Raw genomic sequence first — 14,114 nt, forward strand, 5'->3', positions numbered from 1 at the left:
CAAAGTGCTGGGATTACAGGTGTGAGCCACCATGTCTGTAATCATTTTCAACTTAGTCATTTTCTATGGCTCATTTCCTTGGTCAAGATAAAAGTTATTATATCTTAAGTAATAAATGTAAAGTTTATATAAAATAATAAGCTATAGATATGTCTTTGCATTAAGAAAGTTAAAAACTGTCAGGTACAGTGGCTCACACCTGTAATCCCAACACTTTGGGAGATAGAAGCAGGCAGATCGCTTGAGGTCAGGAGTTTGAGACCAGCCTGGACAATATGGCGAAACCCCATCTCTACTAAAAATATAAAAATTTGCTGAACGTGGTGGTACATGCCTGTATTCCCAGCTACTCAGGAAGCTGAGGCAGGAGAATCACTGTAACCCAGGAGGAAGAGGTTGAAGTGAGCTGAGATTACGCCACGGCACTCCATCCTGGGAGACAGAGCGAGACTGTGTCCCAAAAAAAAAAAAAAAAGAAAGTTAAAAATTGTTTGACTGGGCACGGTGGCTCACACCTGTAATCCCAGCACTTTGGGAGGCTGAGGCAGGCGGATCATGAAGTCAGGAGATCAAGACCATCCTGGCTAACATGGTGAAACTCCGTCTCTACTAAAAATACAAAAAATTAGCTGGGCGTGGTGGTGGGCGCCTGTAGTCCTAGCTACTTGGCAGGCTGAGGCAGGAGAATTGCTTGAACCTGGGAGGTGGAGGTTGCAGCAAGCCGAGATCATGCCACTGAACTCCAGCCTGGGCGACAGAGCAAGATTCCATCTCAAAAAAAAAAAAAAATTGTTAATCCTCAAACTTATCCTTATCAGATTTTACTTTATGTATTTTGAGGCTCAGTTATTAGGAGAATAAATGTTTATAATTTTTATGTTTTCTTGATGAACTGAAACCTTTTTTTATTATGAAATGACACTCTTTATCTCTGGTAACACTGTTTGCTCTGAAGTCTAATGTGTCTGATATTAATATACCCACTCCAGTTTTCTGTTGGTCAAGGTCAGCATGGTATATTTGTTATCACCCCTTGAGTTTTCATCCATTTATTTATATTTAAAATATATTTCGTGTAGGCAGTATAGTTATGTTACGCATTTTAACCAATTCAACAACTTCTGACTTTTAGTTGGGGTATTTAAACCATTTATGGGACAATTTATATTACATTTAGGGAATTTATATATCATTAACATTGATATGATTAGGTTTAAATCTACCATCTTGCTATTTGTTTTTTATTTGTCTTATCTGGTTTTTGTTCTCTTTGTTCTCTTTTTCTGTCTTGTTTTAAACTGATTATATTTTTATGACTTCATTTTATCTTCTTTGTCGGCCTATTTGCTATAAGTCTTTGTTGTATTACTTTAGTTGTTAACTACAGGGTTCATAATATACATATTTATCACCATCTATCTTGGAAAAATTTTGGTAATTATCTCTTTAAACTATTTTTCTGTCTGCAAGTTTCTCTCCTTATGCAGGGACTTGAATTGTATATATATTTGTCTTCTTTTTTTTTTTTTTGAGATGGAGTCTCACTCTATTGCCCAGGCTGGAGTGCAATGGTGTAATCTTGGCTCACTGCAACCTCCACCTCCCAGGTTCAAGCGATTCTCCTGCCTCAGTCTCCCAAGTAGCTGGGATTACAGACACACACAACACCCGGCTAATTTTTGTATTTTTAGTAGAGATGGGGTTTCACCATGTTGGCAAGGCTAGTCTCAAACTCCTGACCTTGTGATCCACCCACCTTGGCCTCCCAAAGTGTTGGGATTATAGGTGTGAGCCACCGCGCTTGGCCTATATTTGTTTCCTTATAAGCTGTCCCACAGCTAACTGATATTCTGTTCTTTTTTTTCAGTAGTTTTTCTCTCTGTAGTTCATTACGGATTTTTTTTTTTACTATGTCTTCAAGTTCACCAACCTTTCTTCTGACACTAATCCCATCCAATGTATTCTTTTCATCTCAGGCATTGTGGTTTTAATGTCTGGAAGTTCTTTGTTTTTAATATCTCCAGTGTTGCCAGTTAACATGTTTAATATTTTATTTTTGCTTCTTGAACATATTAACTACTAATACGATAACTGTTTTAGTGTTCTTGTCTACTAATTCTATTATTTGTGTCATTTCTTGGTCAGGTTTAAATTGAATGATTTTCTCTTTCCTCATTATGGATCATACTTTCTTGCTTCCTTGCATGCCTGGTAATTTTTTGGGGGATGTCATACATTATGAATTTTACCTTGTTTGGTTCTTGATACTTTTGTATTCCTGTAAATATTACTGAACTTGCTTTCGGGATGCAGTCAAGTTACTTTAAAACAGGTTGGCTAAAATGAAGTTTTAGGTCTTCCTTCTAGCTTTATTGGGAAGAAATGAAGCAGTGTTTAGTCTAAGGTTAACTTTCCCCCCTACTGAGCCAAGACCATTCTTTGTACTCCTCTCCAATACCCCATGAATTATGAGGTTTTCTATTTTGGCTGTTGGGAAACGGTGTTTTCTTGGATCTCTGTGATCTATGGAAACTGTTTCCTTTGATTCTTCTGGATAGTTCTTTTCTCTGGCCATGGGTAGCTTTCTCACATGCATGTACAAATCAGTCCTCAACTGAATACTTTAGGGGACCCTCTGAAGATCTCTGGAACTTTCTCTCTCTCTCTGTGGGTTTGTGGTTTTCTCCCATCCCTGCATTGCAGCCTGAAAATTTTCTCCAGGCAGTAAGCTGGGGCAATTGTAGGATTTACCTCATGTGCTTCCCATCTCTCAGCGATTCCTTTGTTGCCTGATGCCTTATTCTGATTTTCTTGTTATATATTTTATTTTTACATGTTAAAACCTTGGATGATATAGTTATTATTATTGCTTTCAATAGCCAATTTTGTTTTATTTTTATCTATTAATTTAACCTCCCTAGAGCTGTTCATTCTTTTTTCCACTTTCATATTCTATCTGGGATCATTTTCCTTCAATCCGAAAACATCCTCTGCTTTTTTCTTATATTTTATTTGCCTGATAAAGTTTTAAAACTTTGTTCTTGACTTTGAAAAATATTTTTCCTGAGTATAAAGTACAAGTTTGGCAGTTTTTTCTTTCAGCACTTTAAAGTTATCATTACATACAGTGTTGCACTTTGATGTTTTAATTATGATGTCAGTGGCATTTCTTGTGATTGTCTTTTTTTTCTCTAGCAGCTTTAAAGGTTTTTTTTTTTAATATTTGGTTTAATAAGTTTGACTTTTATGTACCTACATGTCATTTCCATTGTATTTATCCTATTTGGGACTTGCTAAGCTTCTTGAAGATTTTAATACTTCTCAACAATTTGGAAAATTATCATACATTTTTCCCAAATGATTACTTCTTTCTTATTCTGTCTTTCTTCTCTTCCTGGAACTTCATATATTTCACATTTCTTACTGTGTGAGGTTCTTTTTACCTTTTTCCTTTTTGAGGTTCAATTTGGATAATTTCATTAAGTTCATTTGTCTTATGTTGTTTTCTGTCTACTGTTAAAATCCTCAAGTAAGTTCTTTACTTTTTAGTCAACTTATGAATTAACTAAATTTTATTTAAGTTTGCCTTTATTAAGCTTTTAAGTTTACTTTCCTAGAATTCTGGGTTGCTTCTTTTAAAAAAAATCTTCATCAAGATACATACAATAAGCTGTATCCATTTTGAGTGCACACTTTGACGAATTTTTACAACTGTAGGCTCCTGTGAAATCACTACCACATTCAAGATACAGAATATATCCATTACCCCAAAATATTTCCTATGCCCCCTTGGCAGTTCATTTCTCCTTCTGATCCTGGCCCCAGCCAATCACTGATTTGCTGGACTCACTATAAATTAGTTTGCATTTTCTAGAATTTATATAAATGAAACCACACAGTATGTATTCTTTCTGTCTTGTTTCTATCAGCCAGCATGATGACTCTGAGGTTCATCCATGTTACCTATGTCAGTAGTTCATTTCTTTTTATTACTAAGTAGTGTTACTTTGTATGGATATACTATTACTTGTTTATCCATTTTCCATTTGATAGACACATGGGCTGTTTTACATTTTTGGCTGCTGTGAATAAGGCTGCTATGAATATTTGCATTTAACACTTTGTGTGAACACATATTTTTTATCTCTATAGGTTGAATGCTTAGAACTAGAATGGCTGGTCATATGGTAGGTATATGTTTAACTTTATAAGAAACTGCCAGTTTTTTGAACTACTTTACATTCACACCTTGAGTATAAGCTCCAATTGTTCCACATCTTCACTAACATTTGGTATTATCAGTCTTTTTAATTGTAGCCATCCTAATGTAGTGCTGTCTCATTGTGGTTTTAATATGTGTTTTCCTAATGACTAACCATGTTGAAAACCTTTCCATCTCCTTACTGGCCATTTACATATCTGCTTTTGTAAAATGTATGTTCAAATATTTTGTCCATTAAATAAATTGAATTATTTTCTTATTACTGAGCTTTGGGAGATTTTAAAAATACATTTTGTATATCAGTTGTCAGGTATTTGTAGTGTGAATACTTTCTACGATTCTGTGACTTTTCATTTTTTAATGATGCCTTTAAAGAGCAAAAGTTTTGAATTTTGATAAAGTCCAACTTTATCATTCATGCTTTGTGTCTTAAATATTTGCTTAACCTCAAGATCACAAAATTTTTCTCTTATGTTTTATTCTAGAACTTTTATATCTTTTAGATTTAGGTCTATGCCTATCTTAAGTTAATTTTTGTATATTGTGTGAAGTGAACTGGCTGACCAACTTACCATACATTGCCTAAAGTCACTTATTTTACAATTTTTCAAAATATATTTATTTATCAGTAGTCTCCATTTTAAGTCAAGAGGCATTCTTTTGTTTATAGAATATACATTTGGTTTTGCCTACGTAAAGTGGTATAATCTTATGGTAAAATGGGGCAAGTATCTGCAGGCTTAGAATTTTGGGGCTCCAAAAAGACTTTTTTCCTATTTTTACTTTTATCATTATTTCTTTAAGTTTACTGGGATATACTTGTTAACATTTATAGTCATTATTACTACTTTAACAACAAGCAGGCTCAGAAATATTAAGATTTTATTCAGTTATAAACACAAACCTATTTATGTTAATACTAGACTTGAGCTCAGATTTCCAAATGCCAAATTCCTCACTTTAGTTTAAGTGAAATGGAAAAAAGCTGCAAAGTGTTTATAAAAGGTGTAGGTCAGATGAGTACAGTTTAAATATTAACTTTCTCTTCTATTCATAAATAGATAATGTTATATGCATGGGTATCATTATCATATTTATTATTCATTGAGATAACATCTATTAAACATGAGAAAGCCAGACTGTATGACTTTTATTCTGCAAAGAGTCCAGGTAGAATAACGATAGTGTGTTAACTCCTACTTGAAATGGTCTATTTTCAAATAGTCTGACTTGATGAGTTTTCTATATTTTTTCTTTGGGAGATCATTCCACAGCTTAATTTCAAGGTAATCTCATTTATCACCTTAGCTAATTTACCTTTTTTCATTTGTGTTGTAAGAAAATGAATGCATCTTTGCAGTTTCATCTGTCAAAAGCTTCTAAATGGCTGTCACTCAATCACATTAATCATTCCGTAGCCAGTCTTTCTGTGGTTATCCTTTTAGTTATTTGGTAGCTTTCCCCATCTCTCTGAGAAATTTCTCTGATTAGTTGTTATCTGACATATGGATTACTTATATAATGAAATTCAAGCTTCTTTTTAATATAATACAGAAGAATATAGTGGTGATTAGGTCATTTTCTTATTCAAGGCCTTCAGGAACTATCCACACCTTCCAAATAAAATTCAAGCTTCTTTGTTTAGCATTCAGGCTAATCATCCCAGTTAGAAGTTGATACAGTTTGAATATTTGTCCCCGCCAAATCTCATGTCGAATTGTAATCCCCATGTTGTATGTAGGTGGGGCCTGGCAGGGAGCATTTGGATCATGGGGGTGGATCCCTCATAACTTGGTGCTATCCTCATAATAGTGAATGAGTTCTTGTGAGATCTGGCTGTTTAAGTGTGTGGCACCTTCCCCCACCCACTCTCTCTCTTGCTCCTGCTTTCACCATGTGATGAGCCTACTCTTGCTTTGCCTTCTCTATGAGTAAAAGCTCCCTGAGGCATCCCCAGAAGCTGGACAGATGCCAGCACCATGCTTGTACAGCTGCAGAACCATGAGCCAATTAAACCTCTTTTTAAAATAAATTACCCAGTCTCAGGTATTTCTTTATAGCAATGCAAGAATGGCCTACTAGAGATATAAATTTCCTCCCCTTGAATTCCCATTACACTGTCTTCATGTCTCAAACATGACATTAAACATACGCTATGGTTTGGATATTTGTCCCCTCCAAACCTCATGTTGAAATTTGATCCCCAATGTTGGAGATGAGGCTTAATGGCAGGTGTTTTGGTCATGGGAGCGAAACCCATGAATAGATATATGACCTCCCTAGGTAGGGAGTGCTCACTCTATTAATTCCTCAGAGCTGGCTGTTAAAAAGAGGCTGGCATCTCCCTTACCTGTCTTTTGTTTCCTCTGTCACCAAGTGATCTCTACACAGCCGGCTCCCCTTTGCCTTGGCCTTTTGCCATGAGTAGAAGCAGCCTGAGGCCCTCACCAGATGCAGATACCCAATCTTGAACCTTCCAGCCATTCTTAATTGTGAACCAAATAAATATGTTGTCTTTATAAATTACTCAGTCTCTCAGGTAGTCCTTTGCAACACAAAACAGACTAAGGTAACAAATCTTTACAATACAGTTGCAGTGCACAAACACATAATTTATGTGGATTCAAGTCTAAGTAAAACTTAAAGAGAATACTTTAAATTGAAATAGTTCAGTTTTAACTACCAGTCCTGTATCATTCAGGTTCAATCAGAGAAGCAGGACCTGTAAGAGTGATAGAAAATATAAAATTTATTATGAGCACTAGCCCTTAATAGTTGTAGGAGCTGATTAAGTCATCTCTGTCTGGTGTTGGCCTCTGTGTCTGGTGTAAGGCCTAAAGCCAGCAAGGCTAATAGGAAGAAAATATGGTCATGAAATGGGGAAGAATAAGGAAAGATTGGAACTGGTGAGAACAATCTGGAACCCACAAGTGAAATTGCCTTTGCAAAAATTATGACAGTGAGAAAAATCTGACATAGTAAAATTATGGCAGTAAAAGAAATCTGTCCTAATTAACTCCATCTTGCTTCTAACCTCCAAGCTGCCCTTGTTCGTTCCCGGACATAGGCTGAACTAACTAACATGGGAGGAATTTATAGTTCAACTTTGAAACAAAGATGGTAACAGTCCCTCCCTGAAACAAACTTCCTCCTTTCATGGGGACCAGATTGGCCTTTGTAAAACCAACAAATTAGCCACAAGCTCAGAAACCATGGCCTAGGAGTCATGCAGCCAGAGGCCACAAGATTGCTAACCTCCCCAATTGCCCCTATAGATAACATTACTATTGTAAAACCTAAGATTGATGTTTGAGCGACTTTTCTGACCCAGCATTCTGATGGATTAGCTGGCACATCCCAGACTGAAAAACCGGCTCATCTGGTCTTGTGGCCTCCACCAGGAACTGACTCAGCACAAAAGGACAGCTTCAACTTCCTATGTTTTCATCCCTGACCCAAACTATCAGCACTCCCTAGCTCCTTTCCCACCAAACTAAAAAACCCTAGCCTTTGAATTTTCAAGGAGGCTAATCTGAGTAATAAGAATACTCTAGTCTTCCATTTAGCCAGCTCTACCTGTATTAAACTCTTTCTCTATTGCAACTCCCGCATCTTGATAAATTGGTTTCATTCCAGAGGGCAAGAAGAACCCATTGGGCGGTTACACACAGGCAAACTAGATCCTGTGAGGACAAATTGCAGCCTACATCTGTATTTCCTTGCATCCAACTTCAGTGAGGTGAGGGACTTACAGGATTAGGCAGTGCCTTTGGCAACACTGCTGCACATGTACCTGGTCTAAGATTGAGAGAAGCAGAAAGAGGAGATCTGGCAGGAGTTGCAGAGCTGCAGGCCAGGCTGCTGGCCCATGCCTACATGGTGAGCCAGCAGATCAGTGCCTAGCCCCATGATGACCTTTAGGGCTTCAGATCAAATGGCTGCTGCTTTACTTCTGCCTTCCAAATCTCACGCACATTCTCTTTTGACTAACCCTAACCTAGAATCATACAGGAAAGGGAATTCTGGAAAATGTAGTTCTATCTTAGCTAAGTCGACACTCTATGAAGCTACTGCAAGTCTGTTTCTGCATAAATCCTTGAGTAAGCAAGGGACAGAAGATATACATCTGCTATATTTTCAAACTGTCTCAGTTCATGAGTGCGTATCATAGTGTTAGCATGGCACAATGTTGAGTACATACAATTAATTCTATTTGGTTGAATTTTTAGAATAAGACTGCTTTCCTAAACTCTAGCCAACTGTTTCATTACACCTCTCCTGAAGAAAGTGATCTGCACCAGTGTGAGGGGAGAAAGACTGTTTGCATTGGGTCTATAAACTGAGAGATGGCATATGTGGGTCTCTGATATGGTCCCCTCCTAAGAAGGGATTTCTAGAGTAGTTTTCCCACATCCAATTTTCAATTTACACTTTGACTTTGAAACCCAATCCTGATTTTAGAACCTCCTGCAATAAATATTTGTTAAAATGGTGAAAAATGAATTGTGAATTTCTTATCTGTAGGGATTTTCTGGTAAGTGTCTGTATTCCTTTTAGCAACTAGCAAAGTGCTTGGCACAAATTAAGTACTCCATATAGATGTGGGTTAAATTATTTATTGCAAATTTCTATTCTGGTGTTGTAAAATGAGTATTACGCTTTCTTTTTCAGTAGTTTTCCAAGTTGCCTTTAACATAAACCACTTAATATTGTGTGTGCCTTGGGGCTTCGGTAAAAATGACCGCCCATTCAGTGTGGGTTTTGCAAGGCAAGTTGGAGCTTGCAGAAAAGTAAATGTACATTGAAATACTTGGGAAAATTTTGGCCCTGTTTGTTTCCTTCAGTGTTTGCATAAATTCCTACACTCTACCTGTACCTCTCTCTCTTCCTCTCTTTGATAAATTATCTTAAATATTATAAAGTAATTCATGCTCTTGTTAAACAGTAAATAAAGGAGAAAAGTGAATATAAAAGTTCTTGAAATGCCTCCTCTGCCATACACAATTTTGTGTGATTCAAAATTTCACTGTTGATATTTTTTGAATGTATCTTTCCTCAAATATTCCATATATTTACAAAAATATATACGAATATGTATGCATACTTATATGCTTATATTTGAAGGAAACAGGATTACATTACATAAAAATACTATGCTGCTACTGGTTTTTACTTATGATATTTTGAAACTTTTTCAACATCAGCACATAAATGTGCAGTTTTCTTTTAAGTAAACTCTTGAAATGTATTCCAATGTATGTAGTCACAATTTAACCAGTTCCCTATGATGGTCATCTGAGGCTGATTCTAAGAATTAACATTATAAACAATGTTGCATATACATATATCTTTGCATGTATCATGCCAATATAGCCAAGGAGTAAATTTGTAGCGGTGGAAGTACATGGTTTGCCTGGGTTTTGTTAGCAACTGAAAAGTGTATTTTCAGGATATATAATATTTATAGCTCATTAAAAGTTTCTAGTCAACACAGGGTTACACATATCTACACCTCCTCGTTTGTCAAGGGACCTTTGACAAAAGGAAAATAAGACCTTGGAAGAAAAGTCGACAAATTTGTCCTTATTCTTTTAGAGCTTCCTTTAGCCATCTGCAATTCACTGACAATTAGCATCCACCACCATCTCCTGGAACTGAAGACAGCTTTTCTACAGATTAAAAGTATCACCATATTTAATTCAAAATCGAATGCATTGTAAAACAATTATTTTTATAATTCCATTATCTTAATATGGAACAATAATGCTGATATTGCCACTAAAAATTAGCTGGCATTATCTATTAAAATTGATCACATGCATTTCTCATGACCCATGAATCTACCCCTATATACACATCAGAAATGAGTACATGTATCTGTCAAAAGTGTTCTATGAGAATGTTTGCAGCAGCATTATTCCCAGTAGCCTCAAAGGGAAACAACACAAATGCCCTTCAACAGTGGAATGCATAAATTGTGCCATACTCATAAAAAGGAATAATACATAACAGTGTAAATGAAGAAATTATTACCATAGAAACTACGGATGAACCTCATGAACATAATGTGAATTTGAATAGAGCCAGACACAAAGGAATACATAATATATGATTCCAAAGAATCAACAGGAAAAATGAATCTGCAGTATGTGTTGGCTAATGACTGGAGGGGTAATGAGGTGCTGATCTGTGCAATGTGCTAGCATTCTATTTTTTGACTTGGATGGGTTTTGCATAGGTATCTTCAGCTTGTGATAATTATCAGCAGAGGGGAGAGTATGCACACAATTCTTCAGGATGAGACTGGTGACATGTAGAGAAAAGGGAGAAATGACTGTAGTTTAAAAAAAGTCAATTCCCTCCTCCCCACTTCTCCAGCTCTCCATTTCCTAGGAAGAGAGCCCAGGGAAAAGTAAACAAAGAAATAAATTCGAGCTCAAACTCTCAAACAGATCTGGAGACTCAAATATCCATCGCTCTGGGCAAAAGGCATTCCTAGATTTGTCCAAGGTACAAAAACTACCACTCTAACCACGTTTCTTCGCTGCCCGGGGTCAGATAAGTAAAAATCAATTATTTATTTATCTTTAAGTTACTTCCAACCTTGCTTCCTCGAGCTTCCGAATCACCTAGGCAACCTGGAAGCTGCCCATCTAAGGGGGTGAGGTCGAATCCCAGCCTTGACGCCTTAGCAACCGAGCGAGTCTTTCTCGCGTCCCAGCAACGCGCCCGGCCCTTTCCTGTCGGGCCCATTCTCCCTGGTGCCCCTCCCTTCCTCGAGGCTGCCGCTCACCCCTCACTGGGTCTCTCCCTGGTCCGGAGGGCGCGGGTCTGCACACTCTCACTCAGTGCCGGAGAGCAGTTCCTGCGGCTCCTGTGGTGGGAGCTGCCCGAGAGCCAAGGCAGTGGCGAGGGACGGCGATAAAGAATGTTTAAGTTTATTTAAGAAAGAGGAAAAAAGAGTCAACAGATCCAGGATTTTCGTCATTCTGATTTTTAAGGCACATCCAAAGCTCCGTGGAGAAGGGGCTGGAGGGTGGGAGAATCATTTTTGTATACACTCCATATAAGAGAGAAGAGACCCATCGAAGATTCAGTACGGAGTCACCTGGAAATTGGAGATGTTGGATACGATCGCCCGTGCCCTGCAGGACCTGGGCAGGCAGGTGCTGCCCACTCTGCCCTCGCTGAGCCAGGAGGGTAAGCGTGTTGGGTAGTGGGGGGTGGCCCTGGAGACTGAACCTTCACCTGCTTGCAGGGGAAGCGGGGAGACCCACTTCCCTATTCCCTGGCTCAGGCCTGGCCTGCAAGTGGCTAAGTTGCCTTGACAACCAGCTGGTAATCACATCAGACCCACCCTGGACGCCCAGAGACCCTTTTCTGGTTTTGATTAAACCAGGTGATGCATAGACAGCGCAAAGTAAGTGATCAATAAAGGGACTAGCACAAAGTAAGTGCTCAATAAAGGTTAGGTAAAAACAAGCATTCCCACCCCACCCACTGGGATGGATCACAACCCTTTTGCCTACCTAGAGAAAAGAGGTGCAGAGACCCTAAATGGCTCCTTTTGAGAGTTCCTGCAAAGATGGTTGCTTTTATTGCCTTTGACGTCATGTGGTTGTATTAAGAAAATGAGATGATCATAAAAAGATACAGGGTAAGTACTTTGGAAGGGGACCTGGCACCTTCTCAGAGAAAATTCATTACGCTTGGTTAGTAGCAAGACAAGATCTGTTTTTAGCATCGTTTGTAGAAGAGTCACCCCAAAGTGAGGCTGAGATCTGTCTGCAAACCATAGGAGCACTTTGGAAGAAAAGTGCTGCAGGAATGCAAACTCTTATTATTATCAAACCACTATAACAGAGATGTTGCTTAGGCTTTAACCAAATGACCACAGGAAACAAATACGAACAGATACTTCTTTCTCTTCCCCTGCATCACTCCTATCTTTTCCTCTGAAAATCATCATGAAAGAAGCATTGAAGATAATGGTTTAATGAATTTAAAAACATATGCTATATTTGTAAATTTATATATAGTCATTCAAGTAATTTTGAAACCTTGCTATATGCTGAGCACTAGTTAATTTATGGTGAACAAAAATCTTGGAATTTACTGTTTAGTGGGGAAGATACACATTAATCAAATAATTACACAAATCAATGTAAATTTACCATTTGGGTAAATGCTACCAGGGAGGAGGTAAATGGTACAGTAAGAATTTTTTTAAAAAATGATTTTTTAGAGCAGTTGCAGGTTCACAGTAAATTAAGAAGGAGGGACAATGTATTAGTTTATTCTTACACTGCTATGAAGATACTATCCCAGACTGGGTCATTATAAAGGAAAGAGGTTTAATTGACTCACAGCTCTGCATGGCTGGGAGCCCTCGGGAAACTTAAAATCATGGCAGAAGGGGAAGCAGGCATGTCTTACATGACGGCAGGAGAGAGAGAGAGAGAAGCCCAGGGGACTAGGGGAAACCGCCATTTATAATACTCTCAGATCTTGTGAGAAATCCCTCACCATCATGAAAACAGCCTGAGGAAAACTGCTCTCAGGATCCAATCACCTCCCACCAGGCCTCTCCCTCAACACCTAGGGATTACAATTCAAGATGAGATTTGGGTGGGGACACAAAGCCTAACCGTATCAGATAGAGATGTCCCACATACTCTCTAACTTCACACTTGGATAGGCTCTCCTATTGTCAACATCCCCCACCAGAGTGGTACTTGAGTTACAATTGAACTTTCATTGACACATCAAAATCACCCAAGGTTCATAGTTTACATTAGAGTTCTTTCTTGGTGTTGTACATTCTATGAGTTTGGACAAATGTAAAATGACATGTATTTATCATTGCAGTCATATAGAGTATTTTCACTCCCCTTTATTCTGCCTATTCACCCCTACCCCCAGTCCCAAACTCTGGAAACCACTGATCTTTCCACTGTCTTCATAGTTTTGCCAGTTCCAGAATGTAATATAGTCGGAATCGTACAGTGTAAGCCTTTTCAGATTGGCTTCCTTCACTTAGCAATATGCATTTAATGTTCCTCCATGTCTTTTTGTGGCTTGATAGCTCATTTCTTTTTAGTTCTGAATAATATTCCATTATCTAGATGTACCACAGGTTTTTTTTTTTTTTTTTTTTTTTAAATCTATTCACCCACTGAAAAATGTCTTGGTTGCTTCCAAGTTTTGGCAATGATGAATAAAGCTGCTTTAAAAATCTGTGTGCAGGTTTTAAAAAATTGGATGTAAGTTTTCAATTCACTTGGGTAAATACACAGGGACATAACTGCTAGATTGTATGGTAAGTGGATGTTTAGTTTTGTGAGAAACTGCCAGACTGTCTTTCAAAGGGGCTGTACCATGTTGCATTCCCAAGAGCAATGAGTGAGAATTCTTGTTGCTCCATGTTATTGTCAGCATTTGTTGTTGTATTTTAGATTTTGGTCATTCTAATAGATGTGTGCATTGTTATCTCATTGTTTTAATTTGCATTTTCCTGATGATATATAATGGAGAGCACCTTTTAATATGCTTGTCGTGTTTTGATGATATATATATAAAGGGCTTTGGCTCATTTTTAAATTGAGTTTTTCTTTTCTTAGTGTTAAGTTTTAAGAGTTATTTGTATATTTTGCATGACAGTGTCTTTTGCAAATATTTTTTTCCAGTCTGTGGCTTGTCTTCTCATTCTCTTGACATTGTTTTTCACAGAGCAGAAGTTTTAAATTTTAATGAAGTCCATCTTATTATTTCTTGCTTGGATTATGCCTTTGGTGTTTCATCTAAAGTCTTTTCTATACCCAAGATCATCTAAGTTTTGTCCTATGTTATCTTCTAGGAGTTCTATGGTTTTGCACTTCATATTTAGGTCTAT

General features: G+C 37.6%; 1 protein-coding gene and 1 long non-coding RNA gene across 2 annotated transcripts in view; one reads left to right on the top strand and one right to left on the bottom strand.

The window, feature by feature from the left end:
* The window catches only part of LOC114672372 (uncharacterized), an 82,006-nt gene that overhangs the window by 13,990 nt on the left and 53,902 nt on the right, over positions 1 to 14,114 (bottom strand). The gene's annotated exons all lie outside the window — the stretch shown is intronic.
* The window catches only part of CCDC81 (coiled-coil domain containing 81), a 49,628-nt gene continuing 46,772 nt past the window's right edge, over positions 11,259 to 14,114 (top strand). The window contains exon 1 of the mRNA XM_001103107.5: positions 11,259 to 11,422. Within this exon, the coding sequence (XP_001103107.4) occupies positions 11,344 to 11,422 (79 nt within the window). The 5' untranslated portion in view covers positions 11,259 to 11,343. The remainder of the gene's footprint in view (positions 11,423 to 14,114) is intronic.

The sequence above is a fragment of the Macaca mulatta genome, chromosome 14, assembly GCF_049350105.2.
Source record: "Macaca mulatta isolate MMU2019108-1 chromosome 14, T2T-MMU8v2.0, whole genome shotgun sequence".
NCBI classification, from domain to species: Eukaryota; Metazoa; Chordata; class Mammalia; order Primates; family Cercopithecidae; genus Macaca; species Macaca mulatta.